At 44.6% G+C, this 25521-nt stretch overlaps 1 protein-coding gene and 1 non-coding gene across 2 annotated transcripts in view; one reads left to right on the top strand and one right to left on the bottom strand.

Annotated features, from left to right (window-relative positions):
* The window catches only part of PXDC1 (PX domain containing 1), a 33325-nt gene extending 8555 nt beyond the window's left edge, over positions 1-24770 (bottom strand). The window contains exons 1-4 of the mRNA XM_048839759.2: positions 23393-24770; positions 7098-7189; positions 4648-4765; positions 122-233 (exon numbers count right to left, since the gene is read on the bottom strand). Coding sequence (XP_048695716.1) covers positions 122-233; positions 4648-4765; positions 7098-7189; positions 23393-23648 — 578 coding nt within the window. The 5' untranslated portion in view covers positions 23649-24770. The remainder of the gene's footprint in view (positions 1-121; positions 234-4647; positions 4766-7097; positions 7190-23392) is intronic.
* On the top strand, positions 1193-1265 carry TRNAR-ACG (transfer RNA arginine (anticodon ACG)). Its single transcript has one exon. It is a non-coding gene; the product is annotated as a tRNA-Arg (tRNA).
* Positions 24771-25521: the final 751 nt, after the last annotated feature.

Here is a 25521-nt window from a genome sequence, read left to right as displayed (position 1 = left end):
GGGCAATTTTACCAACACAGGTCTTCGCACAGCACTGGGTTTGTCTGGGCATTAAAATGTTGTTAGGAGAAGGTTACAATTCATTTAAAGACCCCAATACTCAGGAACAATGTATACTTACAAGTGCTCTGCTGAATCTACATCCAGGTGCTTGTCTTTTCCGTTTGGTATACTGTGGTCAATAACTATTGTTTCAGTGTTTGCTAAACAAAATCCATTAGAACGCATGATTTCTGTGGGGAGAAGGGAAGAAAGAGGTAAAATGCTGAAAGTCTGAGATGGATCCAGAAAAAGGGGGGGGAGGGCGACAAGGCAGGGATAGGGTGGATGTGCATCACACAAAGCTGACATTACTGCAAACAGGACACACTGAAGTGTCAGTGAATATCTGTGCAAGCTAATTTAAAAGAAAAAGTCTTTTTATTATTTTGTAGCTTAATGATGAGCTGGGCTCATTTGCTGACTTCATAGCCACTTGAGCAACATCTGAGCAATTTTACTTGTGATCAGTCCTACTGAACTCATGTGCTTGAATATTTGCAGTTCAGAACCCTAATGTGAGAATATTTAGCAAATCTTCCCATCTGGGAGAAGGCCAAATTCTGCTCCCATTAAAGCCTGTGGCAAAATTCCCACTGACTTCAATGGAGTGGCATCTGCTCCATAAGGTTATAGTCCAACAGTATCTTGATTGTATTCTTCCCAGACATCAAGTTATCATAATTAAACAAAAAGATAAAGAAAAGAAATAATTACAACTCTAAATCAACAGCAACCTTGAAAGTAAGTTAGACAATAGGTTTTCCAACAGCAATTTTCCTTGGGCCCACTTCTCTATTACCTTGAGCCTTGTGTAGTCATTACGTCTCTGCAAATGCTACCAGCTCAGAATGGCTGAATTCTACAGTCATTTTTTATAGGTCGGAGGGTCTAACACAATCCCCATTGAAATCAGTGGACAGACACCTATTGACTTTATGGGGCACTAGATTCGGCTCTCAGTGAATACACAAAGTTATGATATCATAAATACTTAGCAAGCTCACTGCAGCAAGCTTACACTTTTGGGGCCTGAATGCCATTGACTTCAATCAAGATTAGGCCCAACACTTGCAACTCAAATGAGTGGAAGGGTGGGGGCTAAGCCAAGAGGGAAGAAAGAACATGATAAAAGGGAGAGACGTTTGATTCAGGGCCAGTGGCGCAATGGATAACGCATCTGACTACGGATCAGAAGATTGTAGGTTCAACTCCTGCCTGGCTCGGTGTTCTTTGGGGGGAGGGATAGGTCAGTGGTTTGAGCATTGGCCTGCTAAACCCAGGGTTGTGAGCTCAATCCTTGAGGGGGCCATTTAGGGATCTGAGGCAAAAATTGGGGATTGGTCCTGCTTTGAGCAGGGGGTTGGACTAGATGACCTCCCGAGGTCTCGTCCAACTCTGATATTCTATGATTCTATGATCATTAATTAACACTCCTACATCTAACAATAAGTTAACTAAACTTCAAAGTTAAAGCTCTCAGGCAGGGAGTGAAGAAACATACCTGCATTTACTTTATAAATTCTGCATGAAACCAAGTTACAATTCGGGGGCAAATTTGCAACTGGTATACATGGATACAGCAGCATTGCCTTTAATGGTTTCTTACCCATTTACATCAGAGATTTTAGCCCCATGTTCATTAGAACACCTTTCATTCACTGGGGAGCAGCAAAAGTACACTGGGGCTGGCACATCCTTGGAGTCTCCTCTCACTTGCACTCATTTCATACTGCCACTGACTTCAATAGATCTTTTTCCTGATATACACCAAATTAAGAGGAGAACCAGGCCCTGTTTGTTAGTTTTGAGCATTATCTGCAGGAACAACAAGAGAACTATCCCGCTGTTGAAAGGGTGGTGGGGTGGGTCTGGACACAAAAGGTTTGCATCTTGAACCCAAAGTGTTTGCCACCCTGTGATACCGACCAACCTTAGATGTGAAAAGACCTGAGGTTTAAATTTTTTACAATAAAGGTACATTTTTGCATTCAGACTAACACTCATGTGCCTCTATGTTTATGTGGAAAAATTATTCTCTGACTTCTGGTCCATTTTGTATTGCACCCAAGTTGAACAGGATGTATCTGTGAGAGGTTTTACACTGAATCCCTCCAGAATCCCACTTCAGCCGTGACTCCCTGTCAAACACTGTTCAGTAGACTGAGATGCAAAGTCAAGGATCAGACTCTGCTTTCATCTGGTGAGTTTTGTTTGGTTCAAATATTTTAATCCGGAGTGGACTGTGCTGGACACAGTTGGTTTTCTTTTAGTGACGACAAAATATTTTTGCAGTGTACTCAGAGGTTACAAGTCACCTAGAGAGTTGTATTATATCCAATGTAAAGCATGCCCAGCATGTCACAGTTTTTTCCGAGTGTCCTTGACATGACCTAAGAATATTACAGCATTACCCCTGCAGTATGAAGCATTTTAGAAGTTAACCTTTAGTGCCATCTGCTGGAACCATCAACTCAACAATGCAGTCATTTCACTGTGCAAAATTCAGACTAGGGTTGTATCAACTAAACAGCGGATTCTGGGCTTTGTTTTGAAATTCTTTATAACAGCCAGTCAGTACATAAGACTGACTACCACAGAGTGCTTTTAGATACCCAGCCAGAGAGGAAAAAACAAATCAAGTCAGGTGTGATTATAAACTGTAGGAGTTAATTTGGGATTTAAAAACGTATTCTTGTTCAGGTCCCATTGTTTCCACAGCTTCTCTACGCAGAATCTACTCACTGCTCGTCCAGGTTTCACTCTTTGTTTTTGAGCATTCATACATGAGAATTAAGGTGGTGGTCTCCACACAATTCTTTACCAACCATTAAAAATATCAGTGACCCGCATTTTCTTGTCACACCAGTTTGGTGTAACTTCAGTGACTTCCACAAAGTTATGCTTGATTTACACCAGTGTAAGAAGGAGCAGCAGCAGAACTAGTAGCTGCCGTCTTATTGCACTCTTAGAGCTGCAACAGAATGGTGCCCAGACTGTTGCTTAATGACCACATTCCATCTGCTTCTGGACCCATCATGTCACGTGTGCAGAGATGCACACAGACCAAGTTGTTAAGTAGTTGCCTTTCACTACATTTTTCTTCAGAGAACAAAACAAACCTTAAACTCTACAAAAACAAAAAAGTTGATTCTCCAGTGTTTAACCAGTTCAGCTCCAATGGAGTTATACTTGATTTATCCCAGTATAAGTGTCAAGGGAATCAGGCCCAGTATGTCAATTTCCAGTATTTTAAACTGCAGTTTTTCCTAGACTTTCTTTTAAAGTATATTGTTTAAGAGCACTTTGTTTCACATTATATATTCTTAAAGCTAGAGTCTGCCACCCTTATTGACACCGAGTAGCAACTTACTCTGCAAGTAGTCCCATTGAATATGCTCTTTAGTGTATTTTCAGAGAACATTTTCAGGTATATAGAAGCAAATAAATTGGCATATAGTCAACACATCATGCATTTAAGTGGGTGACCGATGCAAAAACTGTGCACAGAAATGGTAGATGTAATTTCTAATTAACTTATACATAACCTGTCTATAAATTCACACCTTTGCCATTAGAACTGACCTAGAGGTCTTTATCACAGTTTGTTCCGTACATCAGTAAAATGACTAAAAAAAAAGATCCTGAACACGCTAAATTTTGCAACATGATATAAAGAATAAATGACTGATTTTCTGTGTTTGCATTTACTCCCTCTTGGGATACATTTGCACATGTCATGTAACAATATAAGAAAAACCCACTTTTTTTTTTTAGCTTAATGAAGATACCCACCTCTACCTGACTCACATTCTGGTCAAGGAGGATTACGCACAGTAAATGTATTCACGCCCTTCCCCTCTCCCCAAGCATACAAGTAGATACCTGAAGAGACAGACAGACAAATCCTCCACTGAGAAGGAGACTGAATTTGTACATGGAAGCCAAATAGGGCATGGAATCACTGTTCTGCACTTACATCTGCTCTTGTGTTTCATTTAATTTCTTTGATGCTCTTCATCATCGTTTATACAGATGGGTTTGCTGTTAAATTTCTCAGGCATGCTTTATATTAAGGGTACATTTATAAATCATTTATAAAGGGTTAATAAACTCTAACAAATGATTACTCCTAACCATGGCATATAATCATCTACAAAATCTTCTACTGTACTGATGTAGTTACAACTATCTGTAAGATTATTACTCCTGTCTTTCACATCTATTCATCATGTATTAATCCTTCTTAAAATATTTATAAATAAACCCTTAGTACAAAATGTGACCATTTTGCATGTTATAAAAATATACTTTATTTAGTTCATGTCCTTTCAGTTCTTCCATTGCAGTGTGGACAGCACAAGGACACGGCCTTCTCAAGGAATGGCTAATGGACTCCAAGCAGCACAAAGACGAATCTGAAGATCGTATAATGCCCATAGCGTGTTTGCTCTTATGATATTCTATACATTGGAAGGCAAGAGCATGGGGAAAGTGAGGGAGGAAGTGTTTCTTTTGAAATGTTGAGGAGGGAGGGGAGTGAAAGAACAGACAAATATTTTCATTTAATAATTCTTGTATGCATTCTAGCGAGCTAATAATTCTTACCTGATATTTTAACCGGACTCTGAAAGCTTGGTTGAATTTTATGGACATTGTCATTTTTTAACACTTGATCTAATGGAGATCTTTCAAAGAAGGTAAGGACAACTTCAGATCTAGAATACTGAAAAAGAACCAAAGAAATATATATTTTCAAAGTTTAATTCCCAGACTCATGGCTTGGTTTGTTTATCCTGTTATCCCCTACCTCCCACCTGTTACTGGGCCAAATCTTGAGAAATGCTCAATACATGCAATTCCTGTTGACAACATACAACTCCCACTGACTACATTAGGCATTCCAGATGCCCAGTGCTCTTAGGGTTTGTCTAATAAATTATGATTACTTCATGGGTGGGTTTTTTTTGTTTTTTGTTACTTGTCCATCAGTGATTTTCTAGGCACTTTGCATAAAAAAAGTCAATATTCCTTATAACAAACTTATTTGTCTAGTGGGGGAAGGTGGGGGGGAACCCTCTTACACTGAACTCATCTGGACATGCCAAAAAACTCATGAAGTCTGCAACTCCTCTCGCTTACACTCCTTTTCACTAGTGTAAATCCACTGACTTCTGTGGAGTATATCTTGCTCTACACAAGAACAAGTAACCAACCAGGTCCATGATCTGCAGATTTCAAAATGACCACCCATTCACATTGGTTATCAGTCACCATGGTCGCCAATTACTCAAGTAGTTTTCTTCCCCAGTGAGCGCTTTATTTGCTCATGAGTTAGTTTCCTTGGTAAAGACACTGACACTGCAGACATGACTACACACTTTGTAAGTATCTGAGACACTGAAATACAGCAATATGACTGTCAGGCAGAATGATCACGCCTGGCACATGGTCTATTGCAGGGGTTCTCAAACTGGGGGTCGAGACCCCTCAGGGGGTCGCGAGGTTATTACCTGGGGGGTTGCGAGCTGTCAACATCTACCCCGAACCCCGCTTGCCTCCAGCATTTATAATGGTGGTAAATATATTTAAAAGTGTGTTTAAAATTTATTAGGGGGGGTCGCACTTAGAAGTTTGCTGTGTGAAAGGGGTCACCAGTAAAAAAGTTTGAGACCCACTAGTCTATTGGCTACACAGTCATATCATAGGACCTTGGCTGAAAATATAAAATAAAAATACGTTGTATTTCCATGCTGCATTCCATTTGAAGAACTCAAAGCACTTAAAATGAATAACATCGCTCGGTACCCCAGCAAAGTATCATCATCCCCATTTTATTGATGGGGAAACTGAGGCACACATGTTCAATGACTTCCCCGTTTATACAGCAAAGCCAGTGCCACGACCAAGAATGCAACTCATATCTCCCAACTCCTGCATGTGTGGTTGAACTTCAAGAGCAATTGCTCTTTCACAAGATCGTCCCAAGGATCTTTAAGTGGTTTGCATACATTAATCAAGCCTCAACATAGCCTTGTCATGGAGATAAATGTTATAATACCTTTTGTACAGATGGGCAACCCAAGGGCCAGAGAGGTTAAGTGACTTGTCCAATTTAAAAAGGAGACTGAATCTATGGTCCAGATAACATTAAAAGGAAGGCATTCAGAAGACTGGGGTAGCAGGGGTGAGACTACAAATAATACCCATTATTACTATTATTATTATTCATTGAGCACCTTCAGCGTGCCTCATGCAACAAAAACAGGGAAATACACAGTCCCTGCTTGACTGAGCTTACAATCTACAGCCCCAATCCTGCAATCAGAAAACACAGAGGTAGACCCTTGTGCCATACAGAGCCCCACTGAAATCAGTGGGGGTCTGCTCATGTGGATCTAATTACAAGATTGGGCACTCAATTCAACACACAATGCAGGTCAGATATATTACCCTGAAAGACAAGGAGATGATAGTCATGGCAATGCTCAGGTCACTTTGGAATAAATGTTATGTAACAGAACAGATCACTGGTTCTCAACCTGCCGGCCGCTTGTGGTCCAAACAGCACACAGCTGCAGCCCATGTGACAGCCTTAGGACCATACAGGTAGTGTGTATATATATTGTGTGGATGCGGCCCTCATAACACATAGAGAGCTGCATATGTGGCCCACAATGGTAAATAGATTCAGAACCACTGACTTAGATGGATTAACTCTGACAGGCTCCAGAGAAGAACTTGTGTTGAAATGAGGGATGTAACTGACTGGAGAGAGGGTGACAGTTTGGTGCACTAGGAAAAGCAGGGTCTTCTGGGGAAAAGAAGGATACCAGTTGGGCTGCCTAGGAGCAAAGGCAGCAGGGGTAGAAACAAGGGGTAGGAGACTATGAGGGTTGAGATACAGGGAGGGAGGGATGATATCATGCAGGATCGTGAACAGCCCCTTTTGCCTCTGCAAAAGCTCAAACAGCCCCATGCCTTCCCATCTAAATGAAGAGGGCAAATCAGACCCGGTGGATAGTAAAGTTCAGTAAGGTGGTACTTAGCATACTTACTTTCCAAGGCATATTTATAATAATCTTCAGAAGCTTCTCCACTTCATTGAGCCTGGCTTCTATATCACGGGCCTCTTTTATTGTGATTAGTCCTAGAAACAAGGTAAACACATTGTAAGCGAGAATGAAAATACAAAACATGCATGTGGACGTCTATATGTGGCAGACAGATCTAGGTTACTCATGAATATGTGGAAAGACATCAAACAGCATGCCTAATTGATATACATCTTTTACCTCAGGAGATGATGACCCATTGTCCAGAAGTAGCTCCCCTAACTTCATGTCAGAGTGTTGCTGTGTTGGAACACAGAGAGGGATATTAAATCAAAAAACCCCAAATCCTCTTTCTGAAGCCATGATCCATCCTCATTTGTCAACGAAGAGTGGAAAAGAAAGTACTCACACAGGAGAAGAGGAAAGAATCAAACACAAGCTAAACAAAGCTCTTTGAGAGCAGCCTCATATTTCTTGAACATAATATGGTACAGGAGCAATAGTCAAAGGAAGATTTTTCAAATCCCTATTCGTAAACAGCTAGACTACAGGACAAGGGGATTTTGCTACAACTGTCATGATAATCATCCACCATGAACATTATCACACAGCCATAGAAACGATCAAGATGGAAAAAGACACGTTAGGTCCTCTACACCATCGTAATATCCAGTCAGTGCAATATATTTAGAGTGCTTTGTCTCTAGTTTTAAATGTCTCAGAATAAGAGGCTTCCAGCATAATACTTGAGAGATTTTTTTCACAACCTAACAGACCTCATTGTTGGGAAATGAGGAAGTCCTACAGGCTGTGCAGAAAAAAATCCAGCAAACTGAAACCTAAGTCAATCTTTTAAAAGCAGACAACAAAAATATGTAAAATAGTTTGAGGTAGAACCCTGCCCTTGAGCACTCTGACAATTTTTGTGGTTTTACACTTATATTTTCATGTTTTAAAAAAAAGTTTTAATCTCCTTGTTGCTGTGTGAAAGACCCGTACAAGACTGTCAAACACACAAAACTAACAAACTGGAGACAAAAATATAGAAAAATTTCCCCTCCATTTTCCTTCCAATCTCTGTCTGGCATTGATATCTTAGGCAGTGGCTCCACTACAGAGCTTACAGCGGTGCAGCGGTGCCGCTGCTGCACTGCTGGTGTGGACACTCTAATCTGACAGGAGAGAGCTCTCCCAATTACTCTCGCCCCTGCAAGCGGCAGTCGCTACGTTGGCAGGAGAAGCTCTCCCGCCTACACAGCACTGTCCAAACTGGCACTTAGATCAGTGTAACTTACATCGCACGGGGGGTGGCTTATTCACACCCCTGAGCGACATAAGTTATACCGACATAAGTAGTAGTGTGTACGTAGCCTTATTTTAGGTGTTGCTCGTAGCACTGGCGCATACATAACTTCCATGCAGAAGTGTGACTTTAGGCTGGCAATGGTCCTTAAAGTACGGCGTTCGTTAAAAAAAAAAAAGTTACAGACTATCTCAACAGCACTACTCCTGGCAACGGGCCCCAAATTTACATCATCCACGGCAGATCAGAGGATTACCAAGGATGGAGCAACAGGATGTTGGACGTGTTGTCACATTCTGCTATATTCTATACAAATCCATTAGGCACACTGTCATTTCTCCTATTTCTTCCATGCTCAAGGAAGGAAGAGGTTCCTTACCCAGAGCCCGAGTCAACTCCCACTGAAATCAATGTGAGTATTTCTATGGACTTTAAAGGGAGTTGGATTGGGCCTAAAGAAAGTAGACACAGCAAAACCAACAGCCCTTAATACTGGGGTGCTCAGAATCTTGATCTAGCTCTGAATTTTGTAACTAATAGGCACCTACAGAGATTCCATCTTGTCACAATGTAGGTGAATAAGGCTATTGAGAAGTTGGACCAACATATAGATATAGCCTCATTTTCTACGTCTTTCTAGTTGCTTGGTAGCCCCTTTTGCCAGCTGTTTATTCCAGGCCAGCCCCACCTGTGCTTTGACATGGGGCCAAAGATTCTATATGCAAAGTGAAAAGGAGTACTTGTGGCACCTTAGAGACTAACCAGTTTATTATGCATCCGATGAAGTGAGCTGTAGCTCACGAAAGCTCATGCTCAAATAAACTGGTTAGTCTCTAAGGTGCCACAAGTACTCCTTTTCTTTTTGCGAATACAGACTAACACGGCTGTTACTCTGAAACCTGTCTATATGCAAAGTGGCACTGCAGTGTTTGCCTGGCTTTCACTATGAATAAGTAGGTAAGTAAGTAAATCCATGTATTAGTGACATCATAGCAAGATTTTCTAAAGCCTTCATGATCCATCGCTAATTTCAAGGGTTGAGCAGCTGACCTTTCAGTGATCTGCCATATACTATCCATCCATCATTGCCTTACTGGTCGTCCCCCAATATAATGACCCACCACCATTTGTTCCATAATAACTTTCTCAGGTTATTTCCATCTCTATGCCTAACGTGACCAAGTACATAAGTTTGCATCTGTTGATTTCCAATAGCAGGATCTGCTTCTCTCCAATACTATTTCTAACATAGGCATTCATCTTTTTTTCCTAACAGACATACAGCATTATATAAAAACGTTGTGCAAATCCTTGAACACAATGGAACTACTTGCACGAGAACAGACTATTTGTGTAAATAAAGGTTTGCAGGATTGGGCTCCAGTGTTGCAAATTCAAGACACTGACACACCTCCTAATCTTCCAAAAGAGATGGCTGGCAGAAATCAGTACTTAGAGAAGCATATTTGTCCAGGTAAGAGCTCTCTCTGTCTACAATGGCCTATTCTTTCATCAGAAATGGCAGGTGAGATTTTTAGTCTCTGGCACTTCACAGGCCACCCAGTAGGGGGTTCTATAGCTCCATGCGTCCACCAAGATTTTTCATCATAAGCAAGAGGTTTCATCTCTAGTACATGTTTCTAACCTCTAGATCTTGGAAAAGAATCAGCTACAGACCAAATACAAAAAACAAAAACCTACTAGAAAACTGGAACAGAAGCTTTACAGCTTTTAGCACAATAAAAACATTTTTATTAAAACCTTAAACAACGTAACAGAAGAAAAGAAGCAGAGTGGGGAGGAAGGAGATTAAGAGTGATGAGAGGGAGCAAAAACTCCGACCCTTTTGCTTTTCTACCGAAAGCCTGCAAGAGCCATCCATGCTCACTCGTTACCTCTGAAAATAATGCTTCTTCTCAGTGACTGACAAGTGTCAATTTGTGGTCAGACTGCATGATTAGCACACGAGTCTGATTTTAGGATCATGCAAATCTGCACTGCCACAGAGAGAGCTCCAGGACAGGCTTTGCCTACATGCATGAATAAGAACTATATATGCATGAATAAATCGCTATGAACGTTCTCACTGACTACAAACATGCAGCCTGAAGCTGCTGATCTTATACGATTAGTCACTATGAATTCAGCTCGGTACAGGCCTCTCTGCTTTCTGCATCTAGATTCTAAATATGTGGAAAATACCCAATTGGTTTTACATATAAACTGAAGCCAGCATAATTTCATTTGTAATATTTGCACACATTATATAATTTTAAAAATTAACAGGTACAAGACATGCCATAGTACTTTCAGTAACTGTAGGCCACGATCCTGCAATTTATGGGACTGCTCACATGCATAAGAATTTGCAGGATCAGCCCACCCAATGAAGTCAGCAGGAGCTGCAGGACTCAGCACCTTGCAGAATCAAACCCTTTCGGTGCTTGGTAACAGACTCTTGTCTGAATCCTGCAACCCTTACTCACACAAGCACCTGGATTAATGTCAGTGGGAGAACTTAGAAGAATGAGGGCTCCAGGATAAAGGGCAAATTCTACAACCCTTACCCAGGCAAAGACTCCTTATTCATATGACCAATTTCACCAACTTCAGAGAGGGTTGCAGGATTTCACCCAAGTCCTCCATTTACATTGCTAACACAGACTTGGAAACCTTGTTCAGACTGACGTCCTTAAATAAAGGAAAATAAATCAGAAGAATATGCCTTGTAGCTTGGAACCCAACTGTACTATTTTTCACTTGTTCAGTCATGCATACGTAGGTTAGCCGAGAGCTGGGAAATATCCCAGTGAGGTCACGGAGAAATGTTGCTCACACTCCTTTTCTTCTGCTGCAGTCTGACTTCTAATTGAAAGCATGTGCTGGATCCTCCCTGGAAACTTTGCTGTGCTGTCTTATTATGTGTACTATGCTTGGACAAATAACTATCAATTCAAGTAATTTAAACGCTGTAAACACCCATCTTTATCGTTTTTAAGCTAAACTGGATTTCCATGGGTTTCCATGGGCTTCTTCTCCCCTACCACAAAACCTTCAGTTATATACAAATGTTACTGAAATGTGAATAATTATGTTTTAATGTCCATACACCTAATCTTGCACACTGCTGAACTTTTATGTAACACACATACATAGCAAAGCACTTATTTGATTCATTTGCATGTTTTTTAACTGATAGGGGGTTGGGGGAGGAATTTCACACCCTGACAGCAGGATTGTCTGGCTATGTAGACTCCCTCCTCAGGCCCTACGCTACCAGCACTCCCAGCTACCTTCGAGACACCACTGACTTCCTGAGGAAACTTCAATCCATCGGTGATCTTCCTGATAACACCATCCTGGCTACTATGGATGTAGAAGCCCTCTACACCAACATTCCACACAAAGATGGACTACAAGCCGTCAAGAACACTATCCCCGATAATGTCACGGCTAACCTGGTGGCTGAACTTTGTGACTTTGTCCTTACCCATAACTATTTCACATTTGGGGACAATGTATACCTTCAGATCAGCGGCACTGCTATGGGTACCCGCATGGCCCCACAGTATGCCAACATTTTTATGGCTGATTTAGAACAACGCTTCCTCAGCTCTCGTCCCCTAAAGCCCCTACTCTACTTGCGCTATATTGATGACATCTTCATCATCTGGACCCATGGAAAAGAAGCCCTTGAGGAATTCCACCATGATTTCAACAATTTCCATCCCACCACCAACCTCAGCCTGGTCCAGTCCACACAAGAGATCCACTTCCTGGACACTACAGTGCTAATAAACAATGGCCACATAAACACCACCCTATACCGGAAACCTACTGACCGCTATTCCTACCTGCATGCCTCCAGCTTTCACCCTGACCACACCACACGATCCATCGTTTACAGCCAAGCTCTGCGATACAACCGCATTTGCTCCAACCCCTCAGACAGAGACAAACACCTACAAGATCTCTGTCAAGCTTTCTTACAACTACAATACCCACCTGCAGAAGTAAAGAAACAGATTGATAGAGCCAGAAGAGTTCCCAGAAGTTACCTACTACAGGACAGGCCTAACAAAGAAAATAACAGAACGCCACTAGCGGTCACCTTCAGTCCCCAACTAAAACCCCTCCAACGCATTATTAAGGATCTACAACCTATCCTAAAGGATGACCCAACACTCTCACAAGTCTTGGGAGACAGGCCAGTCCTTGCCTACAGACAGCCCCGCAACCTGAAGCAAATACTCACCAACAACCACATACCACACAACAGAACCACTAACCCAGGAACTTATCCTTGCAACAAAGCCCGTTGCCAATTGTGCCCACATATCTATTCAGGGGACACCATCACAGGGCCTAATAACATCAGTCACACTATCAGAGGCTCGTTCACCTGCACATCCACCAATGTGATATATGCCATCATGTGCCAGCAATGCCCCTCTGCCATGTACATTGGTCAAACTGGACAGTCTCTACGTAAAAGAATAAATGGACACAAATCAGATGTCAAGAATGATAACATTCATAAACCAGTCGGAGAACACTTCAATCTCTCTGGTCACGCAATCACAGACATGAAGGTCGCTATCTTAAAACAAAAAAACTTCAAATCCAGACTCCAGCGAGAAACTGCTGAATTGGAATTCATTTGCAAATTGGATACTATTAATTTAGGCTTAAATAGAGACTGGGAGTGGCTAAGTCATTATGCAAGGTAGCCTGTTTCCTCTTGTTTTTTCCTACCCCCCCTCCCCCCAGATGTTCTGGTTTAACTTGGATTTAAACTTGGAGAGTGGTCAGTTTAGATGAGCTATTACCAGCAGGAGAGTGAGTTTGTGTGTGTATGGGGGTGGGGGGGATGTGAGAAAACCTGGATTTATGCAGGAAATAGCCCGACTTGATTATGTAAAGAGTTGTCACTTTGGATGGGCTAGCACCAGCAGGAGAGTGAATTTGTGTGGGGGGGGTGGAGGGTGAGAAAACCTGGATTTGTGCTGGAAATGGCCCACCTGATGATCACTTTAGATAAGCTATTACCAGCAGGACAGTGGGGTGGGAGGAGGTATTGTTTCATGATCTCTGTGTGTATATAAAGTCTGCTGCAGTTTCCACGGTATACATCTGATGAAGTGAGCTGTAGCTCACGAAAGCTCATGCTCAAATAAATTGGTTAGTCTCTAAGGTGCTACAAGTACTCCTTTTCTTTTTGCGAATACAGACTAACACGGCTGTTACTCTGAAACCACTCAATGGTGCATAGCTCACTATATCACACACAGTGTTGATGAGAAATGTACATAATGAGTCACTTATAAAAAGATCGACTGACTTCCAAGGCAAAATAGCTACATACATACATAAGAGCTATAAGTCTCACACACCATCCCTCGATAATGCCATGAATAGGTCTTTGCTTTTCCAAAAATGTAGCTATGTTTAAGTTGGCATTGTCTCAGTCAGGTCCCAAATCCTGTTTATCTTACTCGCAAGATTACCCCTATTGACTCTAATGGGACTAACACATGGGTAAGGGGCGAAGGGACTGGCATAGAGATCCTCCCCTTCCACTCTTAAGTTTAACTCACTAACCATGGAACCTTACTGGAGCACGGAGGTCAAAGCAAGTGTATGCTTTCTGCAAAGTGTGTGAGACGTTGTACTGTGATTACTATTACATACAGTAACTCCCCACTTAACGTTGTAGTTATGTTCCTGAAAAATGCGACTTTAAGCGAAACAATGTTAAGTGAATCCAATTACCCCATAGGAATGAATGTAAATAGGGGGGTTAGGTTCCAGGGCCATTTTTTTTTGCCATACAGTACAGTACTATAGTTGGGAGGTGCCCCCGCCTTACCCCACGCAGGCACAGCCCACTGGCACTGGAGACAATGAGGCAGTAAAGGAGGCTGAAGGTGCTGTAGGCTAGGAGAAGCACTTTGCGCAGCAGCAGTGGCAGCTTCCCCTACTCTGGAAGCACCAGGGACGGGGGGCTCAACCCTCGGCCCGCTCACTCCACCCCTTCCCCCAAGCACCCACCCTTAACCTGCCTCTTCTTCCGCCCTCCCCCTTTACTCCGCACGCCACGTCCTCACTCCTTCCCCCTCCCTCCCCTGCCTCCTGCCCACAACAATCAGCTGGCTTGTGGCGTTCAGGAGGGAGGAGCGAGGACACGGTGCACAGGCTCCCCCTCCCTCCCCTGCCTCTTGAACACCGCAAACCAGCTGATTGCGGCAGGCAGGAGGCAGCGGAGGGAGGGGGGCACGCCGTGTCCTCGCTCCTCCCCCCTCCCTCCTGCCCACGGCAATCAGCTGGCTTGTGACATTCAGGGGACATGAGGGTGGGGGGAGGAGCGAGGACTTAGCACGCAGCCTCCCCCCTCCCTCCTGCCTGCAGCAATCAGCTGGTTTGCGGAGTTCGGGAGGCAGCGGAAGGAGGGGAAGCCTGCGCGCTGAGTCCTCGCTCCTCCCCCTCTCTCTCCTGAACACCGCAAGCCAGCTGATTGCTGCAGGCAGGAGGCGAGGGGAGGAGGGGGAAGGCGCTGATCTGCGGGGTCTACCAGCAGGCGGGAGGTGCTGTGGGTGGGGGTGTAAGGGAGCTGATAGGGCAGCTGCCAGCTGTGGACAAAGCAGACAGCCAAACGACGTTATAGTGAAGTATTGCACAACTTTAAATGGAGCATGTTCTGTAATTGAGCAGGGACATAAGATTGAAACAACATTAAGTAAGAGGACGTTAAGTGGGGAGTTACTGTATTATACCCCACGGCGTATATGAAAAAATAAATCAGATTGTACCTTCCTCTCCTCGACCCAGACTGCCATCTCCCACGGGAAAACCCACAGGAGGGAGCAAGGTAAACGAAGAGGTGGACAATCCTATGAAGTACACCTGGCAAAGTTTTCCTTTATGGAAGGGGATTGAGGAACCACAAATTTTAGAGATAGAGCCCCCTCCCAATTGCATAAAGGGCAATTAGATCTTACAAATCTCTACAGAAAGTCTTTTGCATAGACACAGGAGCTGTCTTGCAGAGATGACTGCTGGCTGCTACTCTACTCTTCCCCCTAACCTCAGAAAGCATGGCCCAGCAAGAGACTCAAGCGCTCCTCCCCACCTGCAGGGCATGCATTAGCAGCCTCAGAGAAAGATAAGACAGTCTATGGCTGTTACTCTGAAACAGTCTACAGCTGTTATTTCCACCCCTCCTCCCCATTTCTGCACAGAATTATACAGGATCTGCAGGGATGACACAAGAACAAAGGGACATTCAAAGACATTAAAAGGTAGGAAATTCAAAACGGATAAAAGGCAATACATTTTCACACAAGAAGCAATTAAGCTGTGAAACTGATTGTCATAGGAAATAATTGAGGCCAAGAACATATCAAGATTTAAAAAAAAGGCAGGTGGGGCAGATTGGGAATTTATATGGATAACCAAAAATAGCCAGAGTTGTCATAATTAAAGATAATAAAAATGCTGGAAGGGATATTAAACTTCATGCTTCAGGGTTTAAAATAATCTCTAATTTTAGAGATCAAGATGAAACCTATGTGGAGGGCAGATTATCCCACACTGGCCTACTGCAGATTTTTTACACCATCCACTGAAGCAGCTGGTTCTGGCCACTGTTGCAGACAGGATCCTGGACTAAATGGACAGCTAGTCTGATTCAGCGTGGGAAATCCTATCAGGGGTTCTCGCAACAAATTTTTGGTGGCCTCACAATGCGGCCACCACCTCTCACTGTGGCCACACTTACACTTTCCCCCTAAAATACTTAATTAACTTTAGGAAAAACAATTAAATATGCACAAATTCACATCCAAATCATTGTAATGTATATTTGTAGGGTTTTTTTGGCAGACTCAGTAACAAAAATAATGTGGTCTCCCCTTTCGCCCCCCCTTCCCATCCAGGGCATAGAGGGTCCTGGGGCTTGCTGTGAATACTTGTATATTTGTTAATATCACAGCACACTTAGTAGCTACCTGGGAGGCTATGAAAAGTGATAAGTGATATTAATAAACATACAAGTATCACTTTTCACAGATAGCTAGTAAGTCTGCTGTGAAAAGTGATATTTGCATGTTTGTTAATATCACTTTTCTCAGCAAGACCCAGGACCCATTAAGCCATGGGTGGGGAGGCCAAAGGGGGAGGCAGCAGGGGCCAGAGGCGATGGTGGTCAAGGACTCCCTTGCTCCTGCAGCATTGTACCCCACCTCTCTCCAGAGGCGGTGCAGGGTGGCGCAGGGTGGCGCATCCAGGAGCAACAAGGAGGGAGGGGGAGGGGCCGATGCATCCCCTCTTCCCCGTCACCACCCAGGAGGCTGTTGTGGCTGCACAAAAAGACCCTGGTGGCCGCATGCAGCCACGATGGCTGCATTTGCGAAACTGGCTGCATTTGAGAAATGTTGTCCTATGTTCTTATGAGAGCAGCACCTCCCCTGTGACACCTAGTCTTCAGTTCTGCCACGCTATTCCTGCAGGGGCCCGTGGATGGTGTCACAAAGGAGGCACTCTTCCCCACTATTCTCAGGGGGCTGGGGAAATCCACACACAGAGGGTTCAGTCCATGCATTAATTCTGGAGAAAATAATCCAGGTTTTAGAGATCACCTCTGCGCTCCAAGGGTTTCATTTTCATGTGATGTCACCAACATTGCTCATTCTGGGCATGTTTATTGGGGAGGAGCTGGCAAGCTGTGCTGGGAGCTGGATGTTGGCAGTATGAAAAAAACCATTGTTTTAAATTGGTTACATTCTGAACAGAGCTCTTGTCTGGGGGCATTAGGGCCAGATTTGTAAAGGTATTTAGCATTATGCAGTGATAGTTAGGTCCTTAGTGAGATTTTCAAAATTTTCATCTTTAGGCAGATAAATACCTGTAAAAATCTGGGCCTTTGTGCACAAATTGAATCCTGATACAACAGGTTTCTTATTTTAAGATCTATAGCTCAGACTATGCAGAGGTAAGTTACAGCACCTAACAGTATTCCTTTCAAACAACAGCCTGACAAATTCCCCAAAACAGGAATTAAAGAGTAAAAAAGTTTTTTTTTTTTGTTTCATTCTGTATTTAACATAACTGTTTATGCACACATGTAGAGCCCAAGGAGGTTAAAGGCAGAGAAGTCTGATCTCTCAACTCATTGGCTTTTTACATACATTCATACCAACATTATCATTATTATGATAGTGCCTACAAACACCAGTCTAGGTGCTCAGGACTTCACTGTCACAAGCAAAGAGAATAGCCCCAGCCCCAGTGATCTTGCAGACAGGGTGTCAGATAAGATACTTGGTATAAGACAGAACACAAAAGACAAAATGAAGTGAGGAAAACTGACTGAAGGAAGAGGAAATGAAAGGAACACGGCATTAAAGGAAGGAAGGAAAATAGCATTAAAATGGAAGTCTCTGCTATCACTCTTAGCACTGAATTCATACAAACTCAGAAACTCAGCATGGAACATGGACCAAAAAACCCCCAAACTGACAAATTTCATTAATTCATCATGTACTCTAGATTTTTGGATGGCTTTATTATGAAAGTAGCAAGTTTTATTAATCTTATAACATTACAGATGAACCATTAATTTTTGCCATCACTGGACCATGCTGTTGAATGTTTTGGTGAACATCAGCTGGTTTCAATGGATTTACGTATAACCAAGTAAAACTTGTTTCAGAGTAACAGCCGTGTTAATCTCTATCCGCAAAAAGAAAAGGAGGACTTGTGGCACCTTAGAGACTAACCAATTTATCTGAGCATAAGCTTTCGTGAGCTACAGCTCATTTCATCAGATGTAAAGGAGACTGAGAAGAAAATGAAAAAATGTGTCCTTTCACTGAAGGTCCTTAGCAATAGTATGCAACCAATGCCATCCTGAAAGAGCTGAATCTAAAGGCCATTAAGGCAAATAAAAAAACTGAATTTCAGTTGGACTACATTGCTAGAAGCCTGAAAATGGAAATCTGTTCCCTTTTGTCCACCAGACTGAACGAACTCTGTTAATGAACTATTGACATTGTCAACAGTGAAATGGGGCACAATAGATGCAGTGTATTTATCCGTATTGTCACAGTACTGTAACAGCTGCTGTCTTTGGAAACTGCTAAATTGCCTCTGTAGAGCTCCCTTCACACATACATTAAACTCCCAGATGGTCTTGTAAACAGTGTATAAGAGAGCACACATTACCCATAACCTATTGTGTTCAGAAAGTGCAGCAAAATGTGACAGTCTGCTAGTGTGTGTAATCCAGATCATGCAGCCCTCAGTCTTTCCTGGTGCACTGCAGATGTGACACAGAAGCAGCTGAGCATCTCTTTTCCATTCACTCCTGCTTTTGGCCTGATGTAACAGGGAAGGAAGGCAGAGATGATCCAGCATGAAACAGAAGTTCTGTGTCAGGAGATAATGTGGAGGACGATGGGAGAGCTCTGATATGCCACAGCTAATTAATTATCAGTGACACCAACATTCTTGTGAAGGACAGAGAAACACGTGAGGAGGAAGAGAGGAAACAGAAAGTAGGCCAAGCAAAGTGAGACATGAGGGGGATAAACAGCCTGGGAAAGACTGACGAAGAAAGGAAGAGAAAAATCCGACTAGATAGGGCAGGGGTGGGGGAGGAAGCAGCCGGAAGAGAAGCAATCTGAAAAGAGAAATACAGCAGAACAGCCCTATGAGACAGAAGAGACTGTGTGTACTCAGAGTGTGTGTGATTCTCTATGTTTTTGAATCTAATTACCCTGTAAGGTATCTACCATCCTGAGTTTACAGGGGTGATTCCTTTACTTCTATTTACTTCTATTTCTATTAAAAGTCTTCTTGTAAGAAAACTGAATGCTTTTTCATTGTTCTCAGATCCAAAGGTTTGGGTCTGTGGTCACCTATGCAAATTGGTGAGGATTTTTACTAAACCTTTCCCAGGAAGTGGGGTGCAAGGGTTGGGAGGATTTTGGGGGGAAAGATGTGTCCAAACTATGTTTCCCAGTAAACCCAGTTAGAGTTTGGTGGTGGCAGTGGATATTCCAAGGACAAAGGATAAAATTAATTTGTACCTTGGGGAAGTTTTAACCTAAGCTGGTAAAAGTAAGCTTAGGAGGTTTTCATGCAGGTCCCCACATCTATACCCTAGAGTTCAGAGTAGGGGAGGAACCTTGACAACATGTAAAAAACTTCAGAAGGCAAAACACTGAGCTTTGGTCTACACTTCAAATTTGTGTCAGTACAACTATCTTGCTCAGGTGTGTGGATTTTCCTGTCAATATAGCTACCGCCTCTTGAGGAAATGGAGTACCTATGCCGATATAAGTAGCAACTTCACTAAGCACTGCAGCAGCTCCACCTTTGCTGCTGCAAATCTGTAAGTGTAAACAGGCCCTGAGCTGCAGAACTCTAATCTCAAACAAGCCACAATCAGCTTGCAATCCCCTCTTAAAGATTTCAAATATGTATTTCTTCAGTATTCTCTCCACCTCTTTTTTTAGTATTCCTAGAGCAACAGTAGCCAACATGGGTCTTTTTTTTTCCCATTACCTTATTTTTGCATAAGCATCATTAATGCTGTGCAGTTCTGGAAATAGTGGATTGGGAGGGGGATTCACTAAAATTTGCTGGTACTGTGCAAAAAGGAACATACCAGCACAGAATGTTAGCTTTGTTTTGAACCCACAAGTAATTACAGTCCCACAAAAGGAGTGGTCTACCATCTCTTTCTAAAACTTCTGCAACTGAAAAGTGGAAAAAAATTTTAGCCTACAAAATTAATAACCATTTTTAAGATCAAACTACTTTAGCTCAAATTTTAGGTGTCTGCTTCTTGAAAATATCCCTTGACTTTCATACAACGTAATTTGACAAAATGTATATAAATGATAGGATAATCTAATTCTTCTGATGCTACTTAAATGTACCTATGGTAACCAAAAGTACTTCCCGTTCCTGCTATGCAATGCAAATTTGACTCACAATGCTTTCACTGCTTCCATAAAGATTAAAGATGCAAATAATACTCTGCCTGACACTTTTGGAAAAGCTAGGATCAACAGTATATCTGACTCAGTGCTAATGCCTAGAAACTGTGTGACTTTCTACTGCGTGAAATATATTGAAAATTATGGAAAAATGTGATTCTTCTTTAAAATGCTACATGCAGAAACCTGAGATCCAAAAAGTGTATCTAAAATGGGTTCATACCCCCTATCTGTACCAAATATATTATAAAATCCCCTGCTTATATCCAAAGCATCATTTAGTTAAAGAAGATTTGACTGTATGTGTGGCCAAATGTGCACAAGTCCTGATGAATAAATATGAAATACAGACTGTACAGAGAAATGCAGTGATACTTCATTACCGCAAAGTCATTTTTCACAGAATTTCATTTTAAGAAGTGGGTTCACTATAACTGGAATTATCAGCTACATACTACAAATACTCAGAAACAATTCAGGACTTTGATTTTATCACATTCCCATGTTTCACTGTTAGGGTTACCATATCTGAACATTCAAAAAAGAGGACATTCTGGGCGGTGGGGGGTGGGACTATTTGCTTGCACCCCCGCCCCTCGGGACCACCCCAACTCCACCCCTTCCCCGCCCCCATTCCAAACCCTACCCCAAAATCCCCGCCCCAACTCCGCCCCCTCCCCGCCCCACTGGACCCCTTCCCCCAAATCCCCGCCCCCGCCCTGCCTCCTCCCCTGAGCACACCACGTTCCCCTCCTCCCTCCCAGCTTCACAAAACAACTGTTAACTGGGAGCTAGGGGGAAAAGCGGGCACTCTCTCGAGTGATCAACATTCACTCTTTCTTGAATGATCAACTCTTCTTTGGGGAAAAATAATAATGGCAAAATCCCGGACGTTTTTAGATATTTAAAAATTCCTCCCGGACGGCAATTTAAAAACCAAAAAGCCAGACATGTCTAGGAAAATACAGACGTATGGTAATCCTATTCACTGTAAGTAGTTTCCATCATTAGCCAAAGAAAGTACAGTTCTTGAGATTTAAAAGATCTTAACCCCCAAATCATAGAATTGTCAGCATTAAAAATAATGTAGGGAGATAGAAGCTCTCAATGACTGTGGTATTAGGGCTTAATTCTTCCACCCCCTCCTCATGCATATCATTCACTGTGGAAGCCTACTGAAATAAGGGTGACAATTTATATGGGTTTCAGAGTAACAGCCGTGTTAGTCTGTATTCGCAAAAAGAAAAGGAGTACTTGTGGCACCTTAGAGACTAACCAATTTATATGGGAAAGATTGCTCACAGAAGTGAGGGCTGCAGGACCCAGGCCTTGCACAGGAATTAAATCTGATGTGCTAAAGAGGTTTATTCTTCCCTTACTATTCATCAGTTATAGTTCATGCTATATGGGATGACCAAGGAGGGGCATCAGTATTCCAGTGCGAGTGAAAAAGCACAAACGGGGCCTCTGAAACATGTAATTAAGGCCTAATATTTTGCAAGAGTGATCACTGATTTGGAGGGCCTCACTTGATACCTGATTTTTAGAGGTGCTGAGCACTCACAGCTCCAGCTCTAGTCAGTAGGGCCTATAGGTGCTCAGCACCTCTGAAAATCGGGCCCAAAGTACGTTAAGTTGAGTACCCAAATCAGTAGGCCTTAGAATTGGCAGCCAGCTCAAGGGTTTTCAGATTTTACACAGCAAGGTTCCCCAGTTGACTGCAGGGGGCACTCAGTGCCTAGACTGTCAGGTAGCATTCCTTCCTCCCTCAGTGTTAGCTGAGAAAGGATGAGGAGGGAAAACAAGATGAACTAAAATGAGCAACTCTACATTTTCAGAAACAGAAAGAGAAGCGATTTCCCATGAACCTAGGATATAGCACAGGAATCAGGGAAGTGGGGGGGAGAAGAATATATTCCAGATATTTTTAACAGGACAAAATGACAACACAAATAGATGGAGACCTGCCTGGCAGGAGTAAAGAAAGCAGGAGACTTGACTGACTGACAGAGCCTGCAAGACATATTTCACTTTGAATTACTCTAGAAAAAAAATATTTTTTACCACCTTAGCTTGGGGAAAACTCTGTGATGCTACCTCCAACCGCAAGGACCATGTCTTTTCTCACACAGGTCAGAATCAGAAGTAACCCCATTGAAGTCAGTAGAACTACACTGGTACAAAGGAGCAGAGAATCAACCCTCAGAATTTAACTCTCCGTCACCCTGCACTGGGGCTCAGCATAGGATGGTTAAAGAGAGACAGCAGCAGCAAACTTCCATGTTCTCATGGGAAAATATACACAAAGTCTGGACTTTTCCCTCTATTATTAGCCCTGTAAGTCTGCACTATCGACTGTGCTTACAAATGGGAAATACACATTTGCTCACTTTTCAACACCAGTGCTTCCCCATCCCACCCCCCCACCCCCCGAAAAGCCCCCGCATCCCTCAAAGTGTCTTGGGCAAGGGTGGGAGGTGTTAAATCAGGGTGGATGGAGCAGTAAACATAGATTATGTCAATTAGGATCACTTGGACCCAGAGCGGGATGGGACAGGGTTCTAAGAACTCTCTCTACAATGACGTCCACAGGGTGCCTCCGAATTTGGGACTTGTGCGTATGATGACTGAGTTCGGTTTCCCAGCAATCCGGGCCAAACCTCTGGCGCAGATTCTCTCCACTGCCTTGTCTGAAGGGTCACCAGTCTGACTGAGCCAAGCGGTATTTCACAGGCATGGTACAAGGCTGTAACTTACACAGTGGAGAATCCAGCCCGTTAGCTGGCGTTTAACCCTTTCCTCCCCACCTCAGTTCTGCCGCCCTTCAATCGCTCCGGGAAAGCCATTCAAACCCACACAGCCAACAACAGAGCCTGACTCTCCCCAGCAACTGAGTTACCTCTCCCCACCCTCTCCAGGGTGTGTACCCACATACGCCCCGAGCCAGGAGCAGGGTCTTAGGCAATAGGAAGGAAGCCAGAAGCTGCCCAAACCTTGGAGCAGGGGGGACTGTGACAGCTCGGGGCGATCCTCCGGGAAGGAGTCCAGCAGCCTCCTGAAGAGGCGGCCCAGGTCCGAGTAGCTCCGGTGCAAGTAGAGAACGTTCCTGTCCGACCACTCGGTGCGGATCTCGAAGAACTCCTCCTCGTCCCCGCGCCGACTGATGATGAGTCTCCGGATGCCGTTCACCCAGCAGCCCCTCACGTACATGTTCACCAGAGAGGTGCCCTCAAACACGGCCGAGGCCATCCTGCCGCTGCCCGCACATACCCCGGCGGGGAGCAGCCTCCTCCAGCTGCTGGGGAACCGAGGGTGGCTGGGGGGAGGGTTGCAAATCAAGGGGGGGGGGTGCGATCCGCAAAAAGCACGGGTTGAGTCTCCTCCTGCGCTGGAGGGAGGTCCCAGCCCTGCCCTCTTCCCGCTGCAGCTGTGCTGCGTGTCACACGCCCGACGGGCAGGAACTTTTCCCGACTTTCTTGCACTTTGCAGGGCGCCGGGGTAACGACACAAACAGATCCCTCTGTCTCCCAGCTTGGCCAAGGGGGGCAGCGCCCTTTGCAGCCCGATCCCGGGCCCTCCCTGCACACTCAGCTCTGGCTTCGCCCGGGCCCTTTCCCCACGCAGCAGATCGAGGAGGCCCCTCCAGGCAGACACCCACCCTCTGTGCCTCCGGCCGACTCCTCCGCGCCCCGGGACTCAGCCTCCGCTCCCCCGGCCTTGGCTTCCTCTCTCCGGATCCCGCGGGGGATGGACAGCGGGGGCGGGATGCTTCCCGCCCGCTTCCCTGGGGATGGCTGGTCGGAGGCTCCCGTCGGCTGGCTCCTCTGGGGCAGCGGAGGAGTTTTGTCTCTCCCGCGGCCCTGCAGCTGGCAGAGGCTGAAGCCCCCCCGCTGCCTTCTCTCGCAAAGGGACTCGAGGGCAGGGTTATTGCAACGCGATCGCCCCGCCTGGGCGGCTGCTCTGCGCGCTCCGGCCGGGGCAGCTCCCCCCTGCTCGGTGGCGCTGCTGATCCCGGCTCGCTGGGGAGGGGTCAGTGCAAAGCCCCGGCCAGCGGAGCCTCCTCCTGAGCTGCGCTTGCCAGGCTCCCCCTCCGCAGCAGCAGCAGCGGAGAGCCCGTAGCCAGCCCCCGCCCCATCCTCAGCGCCGAGCAGGGTCCCAGCCGAGGGACAGGGGCCTGCGCCTCGGGGTGATCTCACAGACAGCCACGGAGCGGACGAGGAATTTCTCTCCCTCTCTCCCACTGCCCCGAGAAGTTTTTCTTACCGCCCCAGCCCCAGGCTCTGGCTGCTGCATTAGCTTCCAGCCTGCACGGGGTTTAAAAGGCAGAACCCGCTGCTCTGGTGAGCTGCCTTTCGCAGCGGGAGTGCCGGCGGCTCTGGAGATGAGTGCCTGCCACATCGAGCCTCCCCCTCCCACGCAAGATTAGCTACAGCAGGACCTGCACTCGTGGCGTTTTACTGAGGAAAGAGCGAGACTAGAAGCACATACGTGGTTCGGGATTACAGAGGCAAAGCAGGGGGAAACCTAGCAAGCTCGCTGGTGCTTTCCACCAATCTGGCCTTACCTCTTTGCCCCCGAGGGCCAGCAGCACCCCTGACTGAGCCTGCAAAAGCATTGCGCGCGTTCTTGCAAACACACAGTACAATTTGCTTCACCCCCACCCTAAGCAGCTCTCATTCAGGAAGAATCAATGCTGGGGCTATTCCATCCCACTGGATAGCTGGGAGACTGTAAGGTCTATCAGGCAAGAGAGCTATCTGCCAAAACTAGAGAGGTGTCTATGATAAGGGAGAGGGGGTGTGTGTGTTTGTTGTTCTAGTTGTTTGAAACACCTGTGAATCTGAATAGTAAGTGGTACTTCCCAGACCCAAAGTAAATGAAGGCACAAAACCAGAAGTGTTTGGTTGGGAGTACCTGCACCTCGATGAAGAATTTTTGGTCTTTGGCAAGGGAGTTCTGCTCGCTTACAGCTCACCAGCTCTGACAGAGCAGAAGTGCAGTTAGGGAAGGGTGGGCACTTTCCCTGGACCCTACAGTGGCAAGGAGAGAGGTGCTTTCTTTGGAAGACCTAAGGTTCCCACATTAACTTGCTACTGTACTCAGTAGCACATTTAGAGCTGGT

Source organism: Caretta caretta, chromosome 2 (genome assembly GCF_965140235.1).
Source record: "Caretta caretta isolate rCarCar2 chromosome 2, rCarCar1.hap1, whole genome shotgun sequence".
NCBI classification, from domain to species: Eukaryota; Metazoa; Chordata; order Testudines; family Cheloniidae; genus Caretta; species Caretta caretta.
This window is presented reverse-complemented; position numbering and strand designations above follow the sequence as displayed.